General features: G+C 41.7%; 1 protein-coding gene across 9 annotated transcripts in view; it reads left to right on the top strand.

Annotated features, from left to right (window-relative positions):
• Positions 1-19,515, top strand: part of DOCK9 (dedicator of cytokinesis 9) — a 254,743-nt gene that overhangs the window by 126,478 nt on the left and 108,750 nt on the right. For all 9 annotated transcript variants that reach the window (XM_006208324.4, XM_072976485.1, XM_006208321.4 and 6 more), the window contains 5 exons: positions 8,360-8,449; positions 11,893-11,975; positions 13,863-13,932; positions 15,775-15,870; positions 16,846-16,980. In XM_006208324.4, coding sequence (XP_006208386.1) covers positions 8,360-8,449; positions 11,893-11,975; positions 13,863-13,932; positions 15,775-15,870; positions 16,846-16,980 — 474 coding nt within the window. The remainder of the gene's footprint in view (positions 1-8,359; positions 8,450-11,892; positions 11,976-13,862; positions 13,933-15,774; positions 15,871-16,845; positions 16,981-19,515) is intronic.

The following is a 19,515-nucleotide window of genomic DNA, read 5'->3' as shown; positions in this document are numbered from 1 at the left end:
TTGATGAGTCTGGTCATTAAGGGTTTGCAACATTTAACTTAATTAGTTATATTTTACTGCATTTGAACAAGCTATTATTAATTTTGGGGCATTGCAAAGGTAGCAGAATGAAATCTTTATGACTCTCAAAGGTCTACTGAAATTTATAAATGAACATATATGACATTTTAGGAAATAGGACATTATACAGTGACAGAGCTACTTGATGTCTCACCAGTTGCTAAGACATTGTCTCATTTGGAACCCCAAGTGATCTTGCAATGAAATATAACAGTGTCCATTTAAAAATGCCCATCACCCGTTCCCTCAAACGCTTATATTGTGCCAGACGTTACATAAGGGTGTTAGAGAATGGAAGGGGACCAGCACAGTCTGAGGTTCTTGAGTCCTGTAGGAGATACAGCAAGGTTTTTGAGTCATTTCAGCAGAACTGCACGCGTGCTGTGTGCTGCAGGAGGTCAGGATGAGCAGCTCCACCGCCAGGCAGAGGGCTGGTGCATTAGGGAGTCACAAGTACCCCGTGTGCCGGAGAAGGGCAGGAGAGCCCAGAAAAATCAATACCGTTGATCACCAAAGGTCTTAGGTTGTCCTGAGGCATCTGGACTTTCTTCTGGTGGCAGTGAGGGGTCATTGGAAGAATTTCAGCTGAGGCATAATGTGCGAAGTTTTAGAACTATGACCGGCAGCTGTGCAGAGAATGGGTAAGATGGATGTGGAGGGAAGGCAGGCACCCCTGTTAGGGAGAGGGCTACACTGAGGTTCACACAAGAGTGCCCGAAATCGGTGCATTGCTGTGGGGACGTACAGCAAGGAGAGTCATTGACGTCACAGGGTGACACTGTTGAGGGAGCAAGGAAAGTCTGGGGCCCTTGCAGGAGCCAGTGAAGAGGAGCTGTCAGAGGCAGAGAGGTGCCCGTTTCTCTGTCCATATCAAGGCTCCTTCTTTGTAATGTTTTAGTAAGTTTTTGGGGAATTGTTTTTTTTATTAAATCCCTCCAGAAACCTAACTGGAAATCTTTCTCCAAATCCTTGTTTTGTCCCATGCTTTGTTTGTTTTCTTGATTATTAATGAATTAAACATTGAGAATCCCCAGGAAGCTGCTTCCCTGAAAATGGAATTGTCTGATCTTCAGAGAACACTGTGGGGTCAGCTGCCAAGACATGATCTCTGCAGTGAGATGTGGGGAACGCCCTGTGTGGATTTCAGTTCCAGCCTAGCTTGGGACTGAGTCCTCTCAAAAGTGAGTCATCTGCTCTGAAACAAATGCATTTGCCAGATACTTGGAAAGGTCCCATTACTGTTATGCTCAGTGAGTGGTAACAAAGTTCTCAGCATTGTCTAAGTGAGGTTTACTACTGCACTGGATACAAAACATTTAATGTACAGGCATGCATCCAAGGGCACATTTCCAACAGATTCAAAGGAACCTAGAGACAAAAGGAAGGAGGTGTTGGGAGCCATCTCTCTAGCACGGACTAGTTGAAAATCCGAGGTAACTTCAGAATGTTGAAGTGGACACTGTCTGCTTGGCCCAGCTGAGGACAATGAAGATTCAACTCAGGGCTTATCTTTAGTGAGGAAGATGGGCCAGGCCTGAGAGATGCCTGCCCAAGGGCTCAGGCTTACCCAGGTCACCCGGGCTTTCCTTTCTGGCCCCTCCTGCCCTCGCTCCAAGGTTGCCCTGCTCCTGGTAGATCAGAGTACTCTTTCTCTGACAAGTACATCAAGGCGTCAAAGGTTTGAAGGAATAGCTCTACTAAATCAGTTGAAACAAACACAAAAATAAGCACAAGTAAGATGCTTTATTTGGAATTACAAACGGGAGGGGTTGACTGCTAAGCAGAGAGAGTCCGTTTTAGCCTGCGCACAGATGGGAGCTGGCAGCCTCTGAGGCCCGCTGGGCTGCTCCGTCCAGCAGGTCTTCAGTGGGCCTGGGGCCCTCTTCTCTGACTTCAGGCCTTGCCCAGGCCTCAGAGTCCATCTGAGAGTAAGACGGTGGGAGCCTGGGATTCCCCGCTCCCTCTGGCTTGCAGCCGTGCCTGCTGACCGGTTACCTGAGAGGAGCCCTTTTCACCTCCTCTCACTCTGTCTCAGCTCCTGCGCTAAGGACTCGCCTTCCCTCGAGTTGTTCTGCTTAGGACACCCACAGAGCGGTCTCTTCCTGTTTATGAGCCCTACCTCCTCCTGGGCTGCCCACCCATGCTGTTTGTTTTTCTCTTTGAGGGCAGACACCCCCAGCCCTGTGCTCCTTCAAGCAGGAGAGACTGGAGCCGATCTATGCCGATCCACACAGCTTTCTTGGGTTCCAGCCCGCCCGCTTCTCTGGGATACTGTCTCCAGCTCATGGTTCATGAGCCCCAGGGGAAGGGTGGGCCTTTTGTTTCAGTGTCTTAATTAAAGTCCTTTAAATGTGATATTTTAAGCACCCAGTAGATATGCATGCTTCCCACCAGGAATTAAGAGGGTTTTTTGTTATAGTTTAATGCCTATTGTAAAGTGACTAATAAAAAAGTCCAGTTCCATGCGAGTTGAGAGGACTAGAAAAAAAATGATGACACAAAAGAATGTCTTTGTTAATATTCATGCCTGTATTTACTTAAGTCTTCTAGTGACTCTCTCCTCCTTTTAATCCAATTCTTTTCATAAAAACACATTAAAACAATTCCTTTCATTAAAAAGTGGAATAATATAACTATAAATCAAAAAAGATAACAATATTCCTCTTTTTTCTGGACATCTTTTAAGTTTTAGTTTCTCACAAAGCGATTCAGACCATTCTGATAATAAACCATTTGAAGAGAGCGAGAGAGACTTATTAGCATTCCATGCCCATAGAACTATGGAATTTTAAACCACAAGGAAACCTAGAGATCCTAGAAAACTCTGGATGTGGAAAGTTAAAACTTTCCTCCACGATTACACCGCTAATTAGAGGCAGACCTCAGATGAGAACTCAGGTTTCCTGGCTCTCAAGTCAAACCTCTTTCCAAGATCACTTCTCAGATTCTTCCATAGGAAGTTTAATTAAATTATGTGCCTCAAATTACTTGTGGTTTGAAACATGAGCTTCTTGGTATCCCAGCTTCAGCGGTGTCAGGGTAGTGTGTTGGCCAGCACTGATGGAGGGAAGACAGAGCCCTGGCCATATGGAGGGCAGTAATTTCCTTAGTAGAGAGGGATTCCATATTGAAGCTAAAGGAACAGGACCTCAGCAGGCCATCAGGGGAGAGCAGTGAGTGATGGAGACAGGCGACAAGAAGTGCCAGGAAGCCCCAGAATTGGGCCCAGATGAGGAAACGGGGTCCCTCTGTATGTTCCTCTTACCAGGCGCTGCCTGCCTGGGCTACACGCCCCACGTTTCAGATGTGGCTCGTAGCCGTCCAATTGACCCCAGTTTTTGGAGGGAATCATTTCAACCAAGAGAAGAAAAAAATGTTTTTAAAATTAAAAAGGATCTATTTGTAATTTGTCATTCTAAACTAGACTTGGAGATAGTCAAATTTTACCCTTCCTATTCAGATCTCTGGGCAGCTCTGCATTTCATCCACTCATTCCATTAAAAAAAAGTCCCGTAAAGATTGGCCTGGGCTCTCAGGTGTCCATGCATCATTATATAAACCCTTTTGGGAGGACTTCACCTTTTCCTCTTCCTTTTGCAACCCTAAGTTTTCCTTTTCAGTTAGTCCTGAAATTTTGTGGAAGGCCTCATAACACTCCTGCCCATACTTGGCCAAGGTTCTTAACGATTTCTGTGTCAAGCACTACCAGTGATATTGACTGAAAATAATTTAGTCTATTATAGTAGCTAGAAGAAGGCTTTTATTTTTAAATGGTATTTTGTGCTGTGAGACTTATATCCTAGTGGTTGTCTGAGATGTAAAGCTATGTTTAGATTTAATTTTCTGATCTTATCACACTTCACAGTGTGCAGTGTCTTCTTCCCTTACCTCTTGCAAAGGTACAGCTTTTTCAGTAGAATGGAAATAATTTATTTCCCGAATGGGACTGATATTCTTTGAATGTCCATCTTGATGTTGATTTACATAAGGTGGATAAAGACCCATCTTTTAGCAGGAAAATGATTTTAATTGTTAGAAAAGTAGGAAGGAATACCACAACCATGGCAAAGAAAATTAAGCTCATTTTTGAGAAGGGCTTTAGTGTTCATTGTGTATAAATCTCTAGGTATTGACTTGGATTCTGTTAAGCCAGATAATTAAAACTACAGAAATTTAATGTGAATCAGTGTGGCTTACAGTAGACTATTACCTGAATGTGACTTTTAAGACATAAAATATATGGAGAAATTGAAATAGAGCGTTCACTTATGATATAGTCTTCCCTTGTCAATTTCCATAATGGGCCAGAGAACTTTTTGAAGTAATAGGGGAAAAACTGCAAGTGATGGATGATTATTGGTAAGTTTCTGTTTCTATCTCCATTGACTATTTTATTCATTCATTATTGAAACATTTATTGAGTACTTAGCACTAAGATACAAATAGAAAGATATGTCTTCTGCCCTCAGAGGAACCCACATTCTGGTAGGGGAGAGAAGGATGTGTGCCTGCGAGAGTTTTTGATAATGGAGTCAGATTGGTGAGCTAGCAGATGGGCCCTCATGGGGCGTGGTTTATCAGATCACCAAGGTCTAGTTTCATATCTGAGCTTTCAAAGCCCAGAGACTGGGTTTGGGCTGACAGGACCAGAGTCATTTGGGCCAAGAGGAACTGACATGTAGCCTCCAACCCCACAAGGGAACAAATCAGAATACCATTTAATAACATGCATTGAGAACTAGAATTAATAAACAGACCAGAATACATTCATTGGCTGTATGTTCTCTTAGGAAAGTCTAAATGGGAATCATAATGAACTAGTGGGTTGGTGAGGCTAGACTCAAAGCAAAGGCTGCAAGTGGAAAGACCTTGGCAATGGGTGCCACCAAACAGTGATTCCTCATTGGAGCCAAGCCCAGGAGTCCCACAGTGGGTCCCAGCCTGATGGATCCCAGCCTTTTCTATTAAATGAAAGACACTGACAAAATTGCTCTGGTCTTACAAGCCCTGTTCTTTCTATTGGCCCATTCTTTCACCAGATGAATTTAAACCATTGACTAGGATATAGGTTGGTGGAGTTTTAGTGGGTTTTTATTCAAGTTTAGTTAGAGTTCTAGGCAGTTTTTCCTTTGGCATAGGATATATTTTTTAGTTCTAGGACTTCATGGGTTTATTTTTTCTGTGTATGCAAAGAGCTAACTTCCTCTATTATGTCTTGATTTTGTTTGCTCTTTTAACTTTCTAAGGGTAAGCTTATCCTCACATTTCTCCTCCTTATTCGACACGACTTGTGCTTATCCTGTACAATTTGGCTTAAGCATCTTTGTCACAGTGCACATCTTGATGTGCTCTCCTCCCTGTTGGATTTAGACTCCCCTGCTCGCTCTTCTTATACCAGCCTATGCTTCTGTGTTCTTTTTAACACTCTTCTGTGTACTTATCACACTCAGGTAATTTATTTCCTCATTTCCCCTGTTATCATACTATAAACTCCATAAGAAGAGCAGCTACATTTTATCAAACTGGGTATCGCCAGCTGCTTGTTCAGGTGGTAGAAAGTAGGCACCCTGAAAAGGGATGGATGGGTAGGTGAATGGGTGGGTGGTTGGAGTGATATTTATGCTGAATCCTTAAATGATCAGTAAAATGTCTGGAGGGAAGAGAAGCCGCTGAAGACCACTCTCAAAGTCCAAGAGACGTTTTTCTCTCTCTTACTGGAGCACTCTTAGGACATTGACTGAAGAGAAGGGTGAGTGTGGAAAACAGTTTGCAGCTTAGTGTATCCCCTCAACGCCTCTGTCCTAATGTCATACTGTGATTAGTATTTGAAAGACGTGAAAATGGCAGTGTTCTCCAGTACTTTAATTAGAAGTGTTCCTAGTCTTTTGTAGTTTTGCTGCAGTTTTCTATTGCTGAGTAGCAAATCACCTCAAAGCCTAGAAATTTAGGACAATAGTTTATTGTTTCTCACAATTCTGAAATCTGGTTGAGGCTCAGCTGGGTGGTCTGCTTTACTTAATATCTTCAGGGGCTGGCGTATCCAACATGACTTCTTCACTCACATTGTGGTACCTCAACCAGGATGTCTGGAACCACCTGGGGGTTTGTGGGGGCATCTTTCTATATATGGCGTCTCTCCTTGGACTTTCTCACATAATGGTAGTCTCAGGGTAGTAGAACTTTTTATATGGTGGTTGTCTTCTAAGAAGGAAGATGCAGAAGCTGCCAGTTCTCTCAGAGGGTAGGTTTGGAACTGACCCAATGTTACTTTCATCTTTTTATTGGTCAAAGCCAGCCTGGACTCAAGGGGAGGGGAAATAGGCTCCACCTCTTGATATTAGGAACCACAGGCGTATCTAGGGAAAGACAGCAGCCGTCTATCGAGAAGAGATGATTTAAAACAGATCTAATATTATGTACAACAAGAAATAGACATAGAAATGGCATTTAAGCTAGTTTGTGCTAAAGAAGCATGTCAAAATGACTAGTTTTAGAGAAATGCGTTAAGTTTATTTGGATTTATTCTGGTATTGGTGGGTGATTGGTTTAATTATGCCCAGTGCTGTCTTATCTGTTTAAAGTCAAGTCTCTCTTTAATGATTAAAGTTGCTTTCTTTTTTAAAGTGAGAGCATAATGGCACTTTGATCCACAAAAATAAAAAAGATTCATTTCCTATTATTTTTCTCACCTTAAAAGGGTATTTGGGAAAGTGTTACATAATTAAAGTTTCTTGAATTGGGACTTCCACTGGGAAGACTTTGTGATAAATTTTCTTTCTTCCAAATGTTGTGATAGGAAATGGCCTGGAAATGACCCTGATAGCCCTTATTTCCTGCCCTGAGCCATTTCATGAACGTTTTATAAATGTGATAATTAGCTTCAAAAACTCTTGATAGACCCAAATAAATCAAGATAAGGACACAGTAAGTGGGGATGGAGATTGTGTCCTTTGAAGTATACACAGACTCTTAGTTCCCCTTTTTATCTGGTATTATATCTGATAGTCTCTTATAATTGATGTGTTACGTTGAAGCTTTTTGAATAGATTATGCCTCCAGTGTTTACTGTCACTCATCTCTATGGCATTTCATGGAACTACGTGTGTAATAAGAGTCATCATTTGTGGCATTCACAAAGAAACCGAGACCTGGGGTTTTGAAAGCCCTCTGGGAGGAGGCTGGATGAATTAATAATTCACCTGTGATGGTCTTTGATAGAGAACATAGTTCTTCTCTTCCTTTAGAATAAGGGAGCCTTATTCTAAAAACAGGATTTCAGATTACTTTCAAAGATGGACACAGTGCAAGCAAAGAGGTGAAGCAAACACAACAGGGAGAAAATATGGGCAGGAAATAAAGTTAAGTTCTTCAAAAATATATGCCCCAGAGTTCTTCATCTGTGCTGGAGGGGGAGGGGCCACAGATTTGACCCAGAGTTTCCTCCAATTAAGGGAAGAAGAGAAGCAGCTGAGACAGATGCTGGGCGATTCCCAGCTTAGCCACTAGCCTGAGGAGCCGATGGGATAGAGTCCTTCAACAAAATGTTTTCTTTCATGCTGTTCTTATAACCATGATCTGTTATAGTATCTGAAGATTACAGTCCATGGGAGAAAAAAATCCAGAACATTCCTCTCTGAAGCCTGAGGCCCAGTTTCCTCATATTGACTCTACAGCGACTTTAATTAGGGTACATGTGCTGCTGCCTGAAGTCACAAGACATTTATTATTTAAAATAAGCGTTTAAGCTTCATGAAACAAGAGCATTTCTAACATTATAGGAGGGAACGGAGCGTTCACAATTCATAGATTCAGTCAACGAATAGTGATGAAGGGCCTTCTACGGGTTACACTGGGGCTGTGGCAGTAAGAACAGACGTGAAGAGACGGATGCAGCAATGGTGTCACAACAATGTGAATGCACTTAATGCCTTTGAGCCGTACACTTAAACATGGTTCAGAGGCTAAGTGTTGGGTCTGTTTTACCACAATTGAAAAAAAGGCAATTAAGGCAAATAAAAGGCAATATAGTGGGACTAGATCAAGCACGTGGATGGGGGAGTGTTAGGGTCCCTGATGGGGCCTCCTCTCTGGAGGGGTCCCTGAGCCGCTGGTCTAGAAGGACTCCGAACCCCTTGCCCTGCTTGCCTTTGGAAGTTTAGGGAGCCAGGGAGGTCCCCCATCTCCGTGTGTGGCCTCGGGAGGGGAAGCTGTGGGAGAGGCTACAGAGACTGCCTGGGGAGGCTGGCCCGCCTTTCTGTCTTCACGTATCCAAGTCCTGTCCTGGTGCTTTCCTCCGCAGACAGCCATCCTGAGACGACAAGGGCGGTACAGATGCTCCACCATCCCTGAAAACGCGCAGGAGAAAGCCCAGAGCTTATTTGTCACAGAGGTAGTATGTTCCTTCTACATTCACTTACATGGTACTTAAGTCGTTTTTCTCTAATACCTCCCTCCCTTTTTAAGAATTTCAATGATCTTCTCAAGAAAGTGTCACAGAGGTAATCACGTTTTTATGATGGAAGTGAGGACAGAATAACATGAGGTTTTCAGAGTCTGAGGCTTGGACAGAAATGTTAACGGGGCCAATTCTGATGATAAAACGTGAATTCTACAGACTTATCATAGGCTTAGAATAAGTTGTAAATAAATGCACTGGACACATGGTAGACATTGATGTCATTCCTTTATCTCATTTATATGTTTATACTTATAACTCATCATCAAGACGAGTTCAGTACACATGAAGTACCAGGTAATAATGAGCAGAGCCTAATTATCCCTGATCAGTGTATGATTATTATTACTTTTGTTTGAACATACAGGTAACAATTGTCTTATTAAGGTGGAAAGAGAAATTACTGCACTGAGATTGCTTGCTCTTTCTTTATTGGGGTGTTTGTTTCTTTCTCCAGCTGCCTTTAGATAGGATGAACTAATTAGTGCTTTGATTTTGTGTCAAGTGCTTCTTCATTTAAAATAGTGGATTTTTTGTTCCCATTCTTCTAGTTGATATTTATAAGCTTAATCTGCCCATCAAATTTGCCCACTGTAAGGAGATTATGCTTTTATAAGTAAAGACCAATAAAAGTAACAACATTTAGTGTCCATTGAGATTTTTGAAAAATTGAATATATAGTTAAAGTTTTTGAAGTGTGTTCTCTTGCCAGTCTGAAGAGATAACTTCTTGTCTTACCTCCTCTGCCACTCTTAGTAAAGTTAATGCCAGACAAATACAGCCAGATAAGTTTACATAGTCTCAAATGTTTATTTTAAAGCAAGACATAGGCAAACTGTCCTGCAGCCAGTTTTTGTAAATAAGGTTACATTGTAGCAGGCCTGTACCAGTTCACACCCAAATGCCCCTTGACTATTTCACATGACAACAGCAGACTTGAATGATTACAACAGAGACAATGTGTCCCTCAAAGCTGAAAATACTATCTGAACTTCTGAAGAAAAAAGTTTGTTGATCCCTGTTTTAAGGCACGTAGCAGTTTCTTTCTTTCTTTTTTCTTAATGGAGGTACTGGGGATTTAACCTAGGACCTTGAACATGAGAAGCATGCTCTCTACCACTGAGCTATATACCCTCTCTCCCTTTAAAAAAAATTTTTTTATGTAGCAAAATTTTTAATTACTAATTCAGTTCTCCCAATTGCTTAAAAAATACGATTTTTAGAGGACAGCTCTCCATTAAGCTCTGTTGTCGCTGCAGGTTAGGCAATAGCAACTTCATCCTCTGCAGCAGGAGCCAGCAGGACTCCACCCTCTTGGCCCCTTCCACCAGGGCGAGGTGGACCGGCACTTCCTCCCTGTCCTCTCAGCCGCAGGAGAATGACCTAATGGCTTGAAAAAAATTTTTTTCAAAAACCTATCAGTATAACTTCAAAATATTATTGAATTTCACAAGCTGGAAAAGTCAGTCATGAAATCAACCAGTCAGGTCCCTGTGTTTTTAGAGATACAGTTCCCTAGGCCCTGATTTCTGACTGAACCCTTATCGCCTAGACATTCTACACCCCCAGAGGGGAGGAGGTTGCTTGCCGCCTTCTGTGCTTCTGCCTTGGGATTTCGCCTGTGCCTGTCATGTGGGCAGTCAACCATGGCTTATTAAATGAATGAATCTCTGCCTACTTAATGTGGTTAACTATGTTTTTTGCAATCCTCATAATTTAAAATATTTAAACATTGTAATTATCTTTGTTTCCCTTTTTGCCCAAGATGAAAAATCTGTGTACTCAGGTTTCCGTTCATAAATGCACTGATTCTATACAAGTGTATGCTTCTTTATTTATTCTTTAATTGGGCAGGTATGTTTTATACTTTGGTATAGGTTTAATGTCCTGCAAGAGATGTCAGTGGTATGACTTTAGTTGCAAGGCTTGATGAAAACCCAGAACAAAGCAAATAGGAGCATGTCCACAAGCCTGTGTCGTGCAGAGTCCAATCTAACTTTTTTGTGCGTCAGGGATAAAAACCCAAACTTACGGATAGCTCTGGTTAGTTACGGATGGTTTTGGGATGTAATTTTGCACGTGGATGCCTGATGTTCTAAATGTTCCAAAATACGCTCTAAGTTTAAAAAGTTAAAAAAAAAAAGAAGCATTTATAAGAGTAAAATGGTACTTTAAAACATTTGTAATCACATAGTGAAGAAATTGAAAAGTTGTTTGGCTCCCACATCTGACTTTGTTCTTAACCCTCCTCTGCTCTTTACTCCACCACGGAGGGATAATATAAAAAACTTACACTACCTACCCTTCACAACCTTGCTGACAGAGTGCTTAGCATAGAGCCTGGTCCAGGGGAAGCACTGGCTGGTGTTGCTGTAGTTATTTTCATGGCCTTGGGATGCAGGGGAGTTTGCTTCAGAAAGCCCTGGGGCCTGAAGTATGAAATAGATAAAAAGGCTCATAGTATAAACAATGACTTTAAGTAAGCAGAATAGAGACTTTGTTCATGATGTTCATGAGTCAAGTCAACCTATACAGAAAATCGTTAGCTGGTGGCAACTAAGTCAAACACTTCACCTGTTGATTTTGACTCAATCGTATTTGAAGATCTGGTGGATGTGACGTTATAATAATCTTAAGTGCTCAGTGCTTAAGTGCTCAGTGGCTGCTCAGTGGCTCCTCCTGGACAGGAGAATGAAAGACACTGTATGTTGGTTGAGGCTGTCAGGTAGCAAGGTGGTTTAATGCACTCTGTAGGTTAGTGTGACATGGAATCCTGGGCGTTGGGATGCCCCATACATTGTACATTCTCCATACACATGCACACGAAGAGGTCATGGTACCACTGAATTGGAACTAAATCTTTCTTCCTAGTTACCTCACACCGTCCCTTATAACTAGCATGAAAATCTAAGGGCACATGTATGTAATGCTGACTAACAGTGCATGTTGTAACATTAGTAAATACCATGACAGTGTCTTTAGGTTCAAACTTTCCATTTGCTTTCGTGTTCTTGTAGAAGCCACAAGGCTTCTAAGGAGCCAAATGCTTTTAAGGCAGAAACAGCATATTGTTATGTAAGTGCAGCAAGAGGAGGTGAAGTTTGTCTCCTTGGAACATCTGCTTCTGGATCATGAATGGTGGTGTCTTAAAGTGACCCCTCTCCCAAGGGCAGTGTTTCAGCAGTTCTTAAGCTTCATAGGAACCTCTGATTGTGGAATTTCAGGCATGAAAAGCTTGAGGGGAAAGAATGTTTTTGATGTTTGTGTGGGCGTGAATTCATAAACTTTCTCAAATGTTTGCCAAAAGTCATCACATGTCTTTTTTCTTTTCCTCTTATGCTTTATATATTTTTTTTACCTTCTCCTCTTCCAAATAGTGCATCAAAACTTATAACTCAGACTGGCATCTTGTGAACTATAAATATGAAGATTACTCAGGAGAGTTTCGACAGCTTCCAAAGTGAGTAAATGATCAGACCACACAAGGTGGGGTTATACATACAGGGGAAGTTCTTTGTACTTGAAATGCCTAGGGAGGTGCATAACTTCACATGCAGTCAGAGTGATTAGAGAAAATATTTCCAGATTGTTTGTGTGTATATGGTGTAGCTATTGTTTACGGGGTATTTAATAATAGGCCTGAAGCCTGGTACTCTAGGATTGGTGGGTGGTAATAAACACATGGATAGTTTGTTTATGTTCATGATTCTGCTCAGGGTACCACTGATAAAACACAAACAGGTGAGGTTTTTTTTTTTCAGTGAGAAATAGAAAACAAAGAAAATCTAAGTGTATTTAAATAGAAAACAAAGAAAATATCAGTGCTGGAGTGTGTTTTATATTAAAAAGAATATTTTGAAGAGACATGAAAAGCATTTTATAGTGAGTAAATTTTATGTTTTAAAAAAAGTACATCAAAGAACAAACATTTTCCCAAATTTCTGTAACTCTTTTAAAGTATTAACTCATTTCCGAATACACCAAGAGCAAGAGTGTTCAGATTAATTAACAGTGGTTAAGTGAACCAGGTATAGATAGGCCCTGCCTTGAGAGGATATCTGCTCTAAAACGGTACATCCTGAAATGATGAAGTTGGCAAATTTTAGTTCATTATGAAAATTGAAAGCAATTAATGATGGATTGTGTTTCAGAAGTAATTGTTGTCAGTGAAAATTTTACTTGGAGCCCTATTAATATATTTTTCTTTGTGTTTGTTGCATCTGTTAAGTTTGAACTGTTTATACTGTTCTCGGTGGACCTAGCTGTTTGTTTTCTCTCTTTGTGTGGTTCAGCCACTCCTTAAAAGTGTTCAGCCAACTTCCCGATTGCCTCGTCTTAAACCTCAGCTGAAAATAGTCCCTTCTAGCATTGTCTTCTCCAGATGAGTGTGCTGCTTAGTTCTGTATTTACCCAGTACTCATTTGGGGACTTAATGCTTCCCACTGGATTGGGTTAACCTGTCTTCACTGATAGTGTTATTCATGCTGTTCTCAGGACTGAAAGAGAACAGACTGAGGATATGGTGTATTCACTATATGATATACTTTTACTGCTGATAGGTTTTGCCTCTTGGCTTTAATAAGAGTTTGAATTGTGTGATGAGAAGGAGAGGGAGGTCCTCACAATGATAGATTCTGTAGTCTGCCTGCACCACCTACTTACTCTGTCCCCTGGAAGCCTCAGTTTCCTCATCTGTTAAATGGTCTTAGCACCAGTCCCCACCATCAGAAGGACTAAAGGAGATAACGTATGTAAAGTACACAGCACAGTGCCTAGTGCATAGTAACTGTTTAATAAAGGCTGACTGCTATGGTTATTGTCCTGTTTTTGTTGTTAGTACTACCATCATTAAGACTGTGGTTCCCAATCACTTAATTTTTTTTGTTAATTTTTCTTCAGTAGAGGGGGTAATCAGGTTTATTTATTTGTTTTTAGAGGAGGTACTAGGGATTGAACCCAGGACCTCATGCATGCTAAGCATGCACTCTGCCACCTGAGCTATATCCTCCCCCTTTCCAATCACTTTAAATGCAGTGACCTCATTTTAATATTTTCTTACATAAAGTTCATATTAAAAGTTATTCTTCCAAGTCTTTATTTATTAATACACTTTCCCATTTGTAATATACCAAACTCCCAACAAGTTATGCCATCGTTTCTACGTGGCCTTTGGGAGCTCTCCAACTCTTGGATCACCCACTTTGAAAAGCAACATCGTCGATCATTTTTAGCTGCATAGGCCAGCTTTGGATTTGTTGAAAGGCTGGTTCCTCTGATGAGGGAGGAAATGCAGCCTCTCTTCATAGATGAGGTAATTATAAAACCAATTTCTTTCTTCTTTTTAAAGCAAAGCGGCCAAGTTGGATAAACTTCCAGTTCATGTCTATGAAGTTGACGAGGAGGTCGACAAAGATGAGGTAGGATGTTTGTCTACGGATTTAAAAATTGAACTAGTTCACAGAGTTAGGAGATTAATTGGAAAATTTCCAACATTTAGCCAAAACAGGAATTGGAATGTTTCTTGAAGCAAGGAAGGAGTTTTTTTAAATGTATTGTTTAGTTGATTGAAATACGGTCTCTATTTCAACTTGACTGCTTGGCATTGCCTGTTCTTCTGGTCCTGTTTATTTGTTGTGAGGTCATTTTCAAAGACCTGGATAAGATTTGGCTACACTGTTAAAAGATCAAGATTATTTAGACCTAAAGTTTAGGCTTTTTTTTAGCAGGATATTGGAAACAAACTGGCAGCCAGTAGATTTTAAATGGCCATTTCTTCTGTGACTGCTCTGAGAGAAGTAGATACTACCCAGGAGCTCTGATTTTAACAAGCCCACTTCCCCTACTATTGGAGAAATGATTATGGCCAGATAAGTGTACAAAGAGAGCTAGGCATTAAGGCGACTGTGTCCACTGAGCAAGGAAAACCTAATAAAAAGTTAGTGCCGCCCATCTCTGCGTTTCTTACTCTCCCCTAATCAGTACTGGATGCCTCATTGTGAATTTAGGGGGTTTTTCCTTTCTTTTTTTTTTTTTCGTCAGCTAAGACATTACACCAACCATTCGAGTGTTAGCAGTGTCCATGGGAGCCAGTTATTTTAGAAACCACTTTAAAAATATTCTGGGAAGAGTAAGTAGTCATTCAAAATGATACAAGATACGAAAAATGAACAAGATATTAAACACTTGATGCTGATTAATAGTAAGAGGAGGATTGATTGAAATACTGCATGTAAGGGTGCACAACAAACTGTAAAATCCTGGACAGTTACTCCTATCATTCCTAATAATAATAACAACAATAAAACCATCAATATCAAAATCGAGGTGGTCTAAAACAAAGCGTAAGATGGGTCTTTCTGAAGCTGTCTACTTGATTACAGAAGCAAAGATCATAATTAGACTAGTCTTTAGGAGGTCTTGGCTGGGTGACCTGATGCCATGTGGCCCTCTCGTTCCATAGTACCTATGAAGTGTGTGTCGGGCACAGACTTCTAGGGGCTAAGACATCACAAGGGAGCATCTTAGAGAGTGAGGAAGAGGCCCACTTCAGGGTGTGGTGAAGGATCTGCCACATTGTGTATTTGTGTGTGTGTGTCTGTTTCATCTGTCTGCTTATTACATGTACAAATATATGTCTAATATATTTTTAGCCGCAGCTGGCAGCCCCATGCCCTTAAACCTAGATCTCAGAGCTGGAGTCAGAACTCAAGGAAATATGTTTCTTCACTTTTCTAGCTGCTGCCCTTCACTTTTCTCTCTCCCCTTTCCTCTCTCCCTGTTGTGTTCTTGCCTCTCTTCCCATCTGTTCTGTTGCCCCAGCGTTTTATCTCTCCTTTCTCTATTGCCTCATATTTCCTTCCTTTCTTATTCACCTTTCCCTGAACTAAGCATCTGGGAAGTTTTCCAAGAATTTGCTTTTGTCCTCCAACTCTAGGGGAGTGTAATGTGAAAACATTTTTCATGAAACCAGGCGAGACCTTACACCTCGAGTGGTCAAGTATGGTATGTACTTTCTGTGGCTCATTAAACACCTAAAAATAAAGGAAAAATTTTGGACCTGATCTAGCTGTACCTTTTAATGGACTGGAGTTTGCAGAAGTTCAGTCCTGCTCCCCTCACTGTACTGCTAAGTGGATTTAGTAGGTGTCTGTGCCAGCTGGTCACTCCAGTCACGTGGGGAGGGGCAGCCTGGCATAACTCCAGTGATTTCCCTTCGGTGACAATGGGAGATTGATTGTGGGGTGTCCCTTCTCTCCTAGGACGCCGCCTCCCTCGGCTCTCAGAAGGGTGGGATCACCAAGCACGGGTGGCTGTACAAAGGCAACATGAACAGTGCGATCAGCGTGACCATGAGGGTAAGGAGGCCCATCACCCTGCCTTCCCCTGAGTGAGCCCTCTTGCTGTAGGTCTTGGGAATGATGCTCAAAAGAAGTGGGTATGCTATTTTTCCCAACAAAAGAGACATTGTCTAGTTAGATACCCCCCTGATTGACCGACCACCATGGGTGCAGCCCATGGCTCCACCCCCTCCCCTGGTCACCCTCCGGCCACCAGCATGATGAGATCGTCGTTGGGCTGGTGTGAAGACGCGGCCACCCTCACAGCCTTTCTTCTCTGTGTTAAACACAAAAGGGATGCTTAGTACCTCACAGAACATCACTGAGGGGCAACTGAAGTACTTCTGTGGATGTCTTACTGCAACAGAGTCCAGAAAAGCAGAAATCAAGAACTAAAAGGAAAATGGTTAAACTGTAAGGGGGTTGCCAAGAAAAAGTAAAACTAGTGTTAAAAGCCATTTAGAAGAGAAGGAGGACCAGAGAAAGACTGGGATTAACAGTAAAGAAAAAAGAAACAATGGAAGGAGGCAGGATGGACAGAGAGATAAAAATTAAATCAGGGAAAATGCTGACTGTCGCAATCCTGGGGCTGGAAAATCATCCAGTGTCATGAGGTAGGGGATAATTCCTCTTCCGTGTGAGCAAGAAACCCTGGGGATTTGAGTAAGTTTCCATCTTTCTGAGCTGCATCCCAAATTGGAACTTACTGCACCACTTCTGGGTAGTTATGTAAAAATCTCCAATTCTGTGGGCAAAAAAAAATGACCCATGAATGTTAAGTGAACCAGCTCCTCAGCATTTAAATGCAGTGAAATTATTAGCTGTGATGGAGAGTCCTAACTCACCCAGTTACCTGGGGCATTGGCCAGAATTAGATTTGTTTTGGAGAGAAGTGGAATTGTATTTTACATAAGGGTATAGTTGTGAGTTATTGATAGAGATTGTGGCTCTTTTCAGTTTGAAGCAATAACTGTGTGCGTTTTCTTCTCTCAGTCATTTAAAAGGCGATTTTTCCACCTGATCCAACTTGGCGATGGGTCCTACAATTTGAATTTTTATAAAGATGAAAAGATCTCCAAAGAACCAAAAGGATCGATATTTCTGGATTCCTGTATGGGTGTGGTTCAGGTAAATGCCAATAGAGTTTTATTACATCAAGTTTTCTCATTTGTAGAAGTGCCACCTACAAATTAGCAGATTTAAGCCAACACTTTGAAACCTGTCAATGTTTGTGGTAGAAATATAATAGCTGACTCAAAAATGAGTAAAGCCTTGTTTTTCATCATTTTAGAAGACAGTAGGTATAACGTAAAAGCAGAATTACGTTGTAGTGGGCCCAAGTGCTCTGGTGTATGAGTTCTTGTGTTTAAGACCTGGCTGAGGTACTTTTTAACTGTGTGACCCTAGGCTGATTCTTAACTGAAGTTACTTCATAGGCAGATATTCAGATAATGATAATATGTCCTTAATAGGGTAAGAGGATTGGATGAGTTAACTGGAAATATTCAGAACAGTTCTTAGCATCTCAGGGATGACTTTTATCACTGCCATCCTAGTACCAATGGCCGAGTAGTATATTGGTCAGAAGCTTGGGTTTCAGATTCAGACTGAGTTCACATCCCTGCTCTATCCCTTACCAGCTCTGTAACTGTGGAGATATCATGTAACGTCTCTGGGCCTCAGCTTCCTCATTTGTTAAATAGGAGTAACAATAGTGCCAAATACAGTTATGGAGAGGATTAATCAATACCTACAAAGAGCTTCGAGCAGTGCTGGCACATGGTGAGCATTCAGCTGGTATTAGGTTATCATAGCACTGTTAGATTTGTAGAGTTATTCTTCACAATTATTTAAGTATACATAATACATGAATGTATTCGTATTATAAAAGGTTAGACAATACAGCTAGTGTGGAAGTCTCTGTTGACCCCCATCTCTCCCTTTCCCGAGGAGGTGCCGTTACCATCTTGGCATGCCTCCTTCTGTTCCTTTGTAGAGATTTGAAAGCAGGTTGCCAGTTCTCCTGTCTGTCCGTTCATCCATCCACCCGTCCATCTGTCCACTCCCCTCCCATTTCCCAGGAGGGTCTAAGGCAGCAATTTACAAAGATACATAAAACACAGGATATTGTAAGTTTAAAGTGGGTGTGAAAGGTGAACAAGGAGTCGGGGTAGGAAGGAGATGGAGTGGGATTAAGTTAAGGAAGAAGCATATATTTTAAAGACCCAACATCCGCTCTGGGTGGGAGACAGACCAGGCTGCACGCTCTCTCGCTTGGAGACCCTTCAGCTGCACAGTGCAAGTAGACACAGACAATCCAGTTAGTCAGAAGCTGCCCAAGTAATCTTAGAATGAAGCTCATTCAGGCATTTCTCCTGGGGCCCGCATACAGAGGGCACTGTGTGATTAACAAGCAATCTCCTTGACGACTCCTCACAATAGATGCAGTCACCGTTATCAGAGAATTCTTCCTTAAAATGACTCAGTGTTGGCTGATGACATCGGCTCCAAGCTCGCTTCTGTAAGAAAGCTTGTTTTGTGGGGCCATTGTGACTAAGGTTAGAGACACAGCCCCCTGGTTTGACCCTCAGGTAGACGTGTTTGTGTATTCATGTGTTTACTTAAAATTGCATTTTCATCCAGATAATGTGTTCATCTGGTTTCAGCAGACAGTACAGGAAGGTAGCGCTAAAGGCATATTACTGCCAGCATCAGCTCCACTTCACCTACTCCCCACTCCCTGAAATAATCATTTTCAACTTTCCCCACAATTTTTTTCTGAGATCTGCCTCCCTATCACTAAATAAGGAGTGTTTGCTTCTCTTCATTCGTCAGTCATGGACATTATACGATGGTGGAGAGGACTGTAGCTCCTGCACCCTCCTTCCTGCTCGCATCTGGACTCATTGCTTTCCCAGCCTCTGCACAGTCACCAGCCTGTAAATTCCCTTCCCCTTCCACCCCATGTCAGATTCCCTGTTTCCAGGATCCTGTGTCTTCTTTCTCATTTTACTTTCTTGTTTTGGAGGAACACATGCTCCAGTAGCTTCCTGGGAAATCATATGTAAGATCTTAATGTTTTGAGAGTTAGTATATCTGGGATATCTTTAATTTTGCATTCATACTTGATTGATAGTTTGGCTGGATGTGGAAATCCAAGGTGAAATTTACCTTAGAATTTGGAGGCATTCCATTGTCTTCTAGATGAGAGTGTTGTTTTGGGGTCTGAGGCTGTTCTTATTCCCTGTTCTTCATGGTCTTCTCTTTATCTCTGGTGACCTGACACTGAGATTATTGTGTCTTGATTTAGAATTTTTGGTAAGCTTTTTTGTTAAGGCATAATATATAAGTAGAAAATATATACATAATGAATGTATGACAGAGTTTTACTGAGTTTGGATCTCTATTATCTACTTGTGCTGGGATCTCTGTTCTTGTTCTGGAGACTCTGGTCAGCACATTCCAGCCACCTGGGTCTTCCTGAACTCTGGGCAGTCTCTTCAGACAGCAGGACTGTAGGACTTTGCTTGGGCACAGCTTCCTGTGCCACGGTCCAGATACAGCCTGCAGACCAAAAGCTGAGGTGATGATGGGCTCACCTCATTTACTTCCTTTCTATCTGGGGTACAAGGCTGCCCTGGCTGCTGAGAGATACCTGAAAAC

Source organism: Vicugna pacos, chromosome 14 (assembly GCF_048564905.1).
Source record: "Vicugna pacos chromosome 14, VicPac4, whole genome shotgun sequence".
Taxonomy (NCBI): domain Eukaryota; kingdom Metazoa; phylum Chordata; class Mammalia; order Artiodactyla; family Camelidae; genus Vicugna; species Vicugna pacos.
Note: the sequence above shows the minus strand (reverse complement) of the source record. Positions and strands in the feature narration are given on the sequence as shown.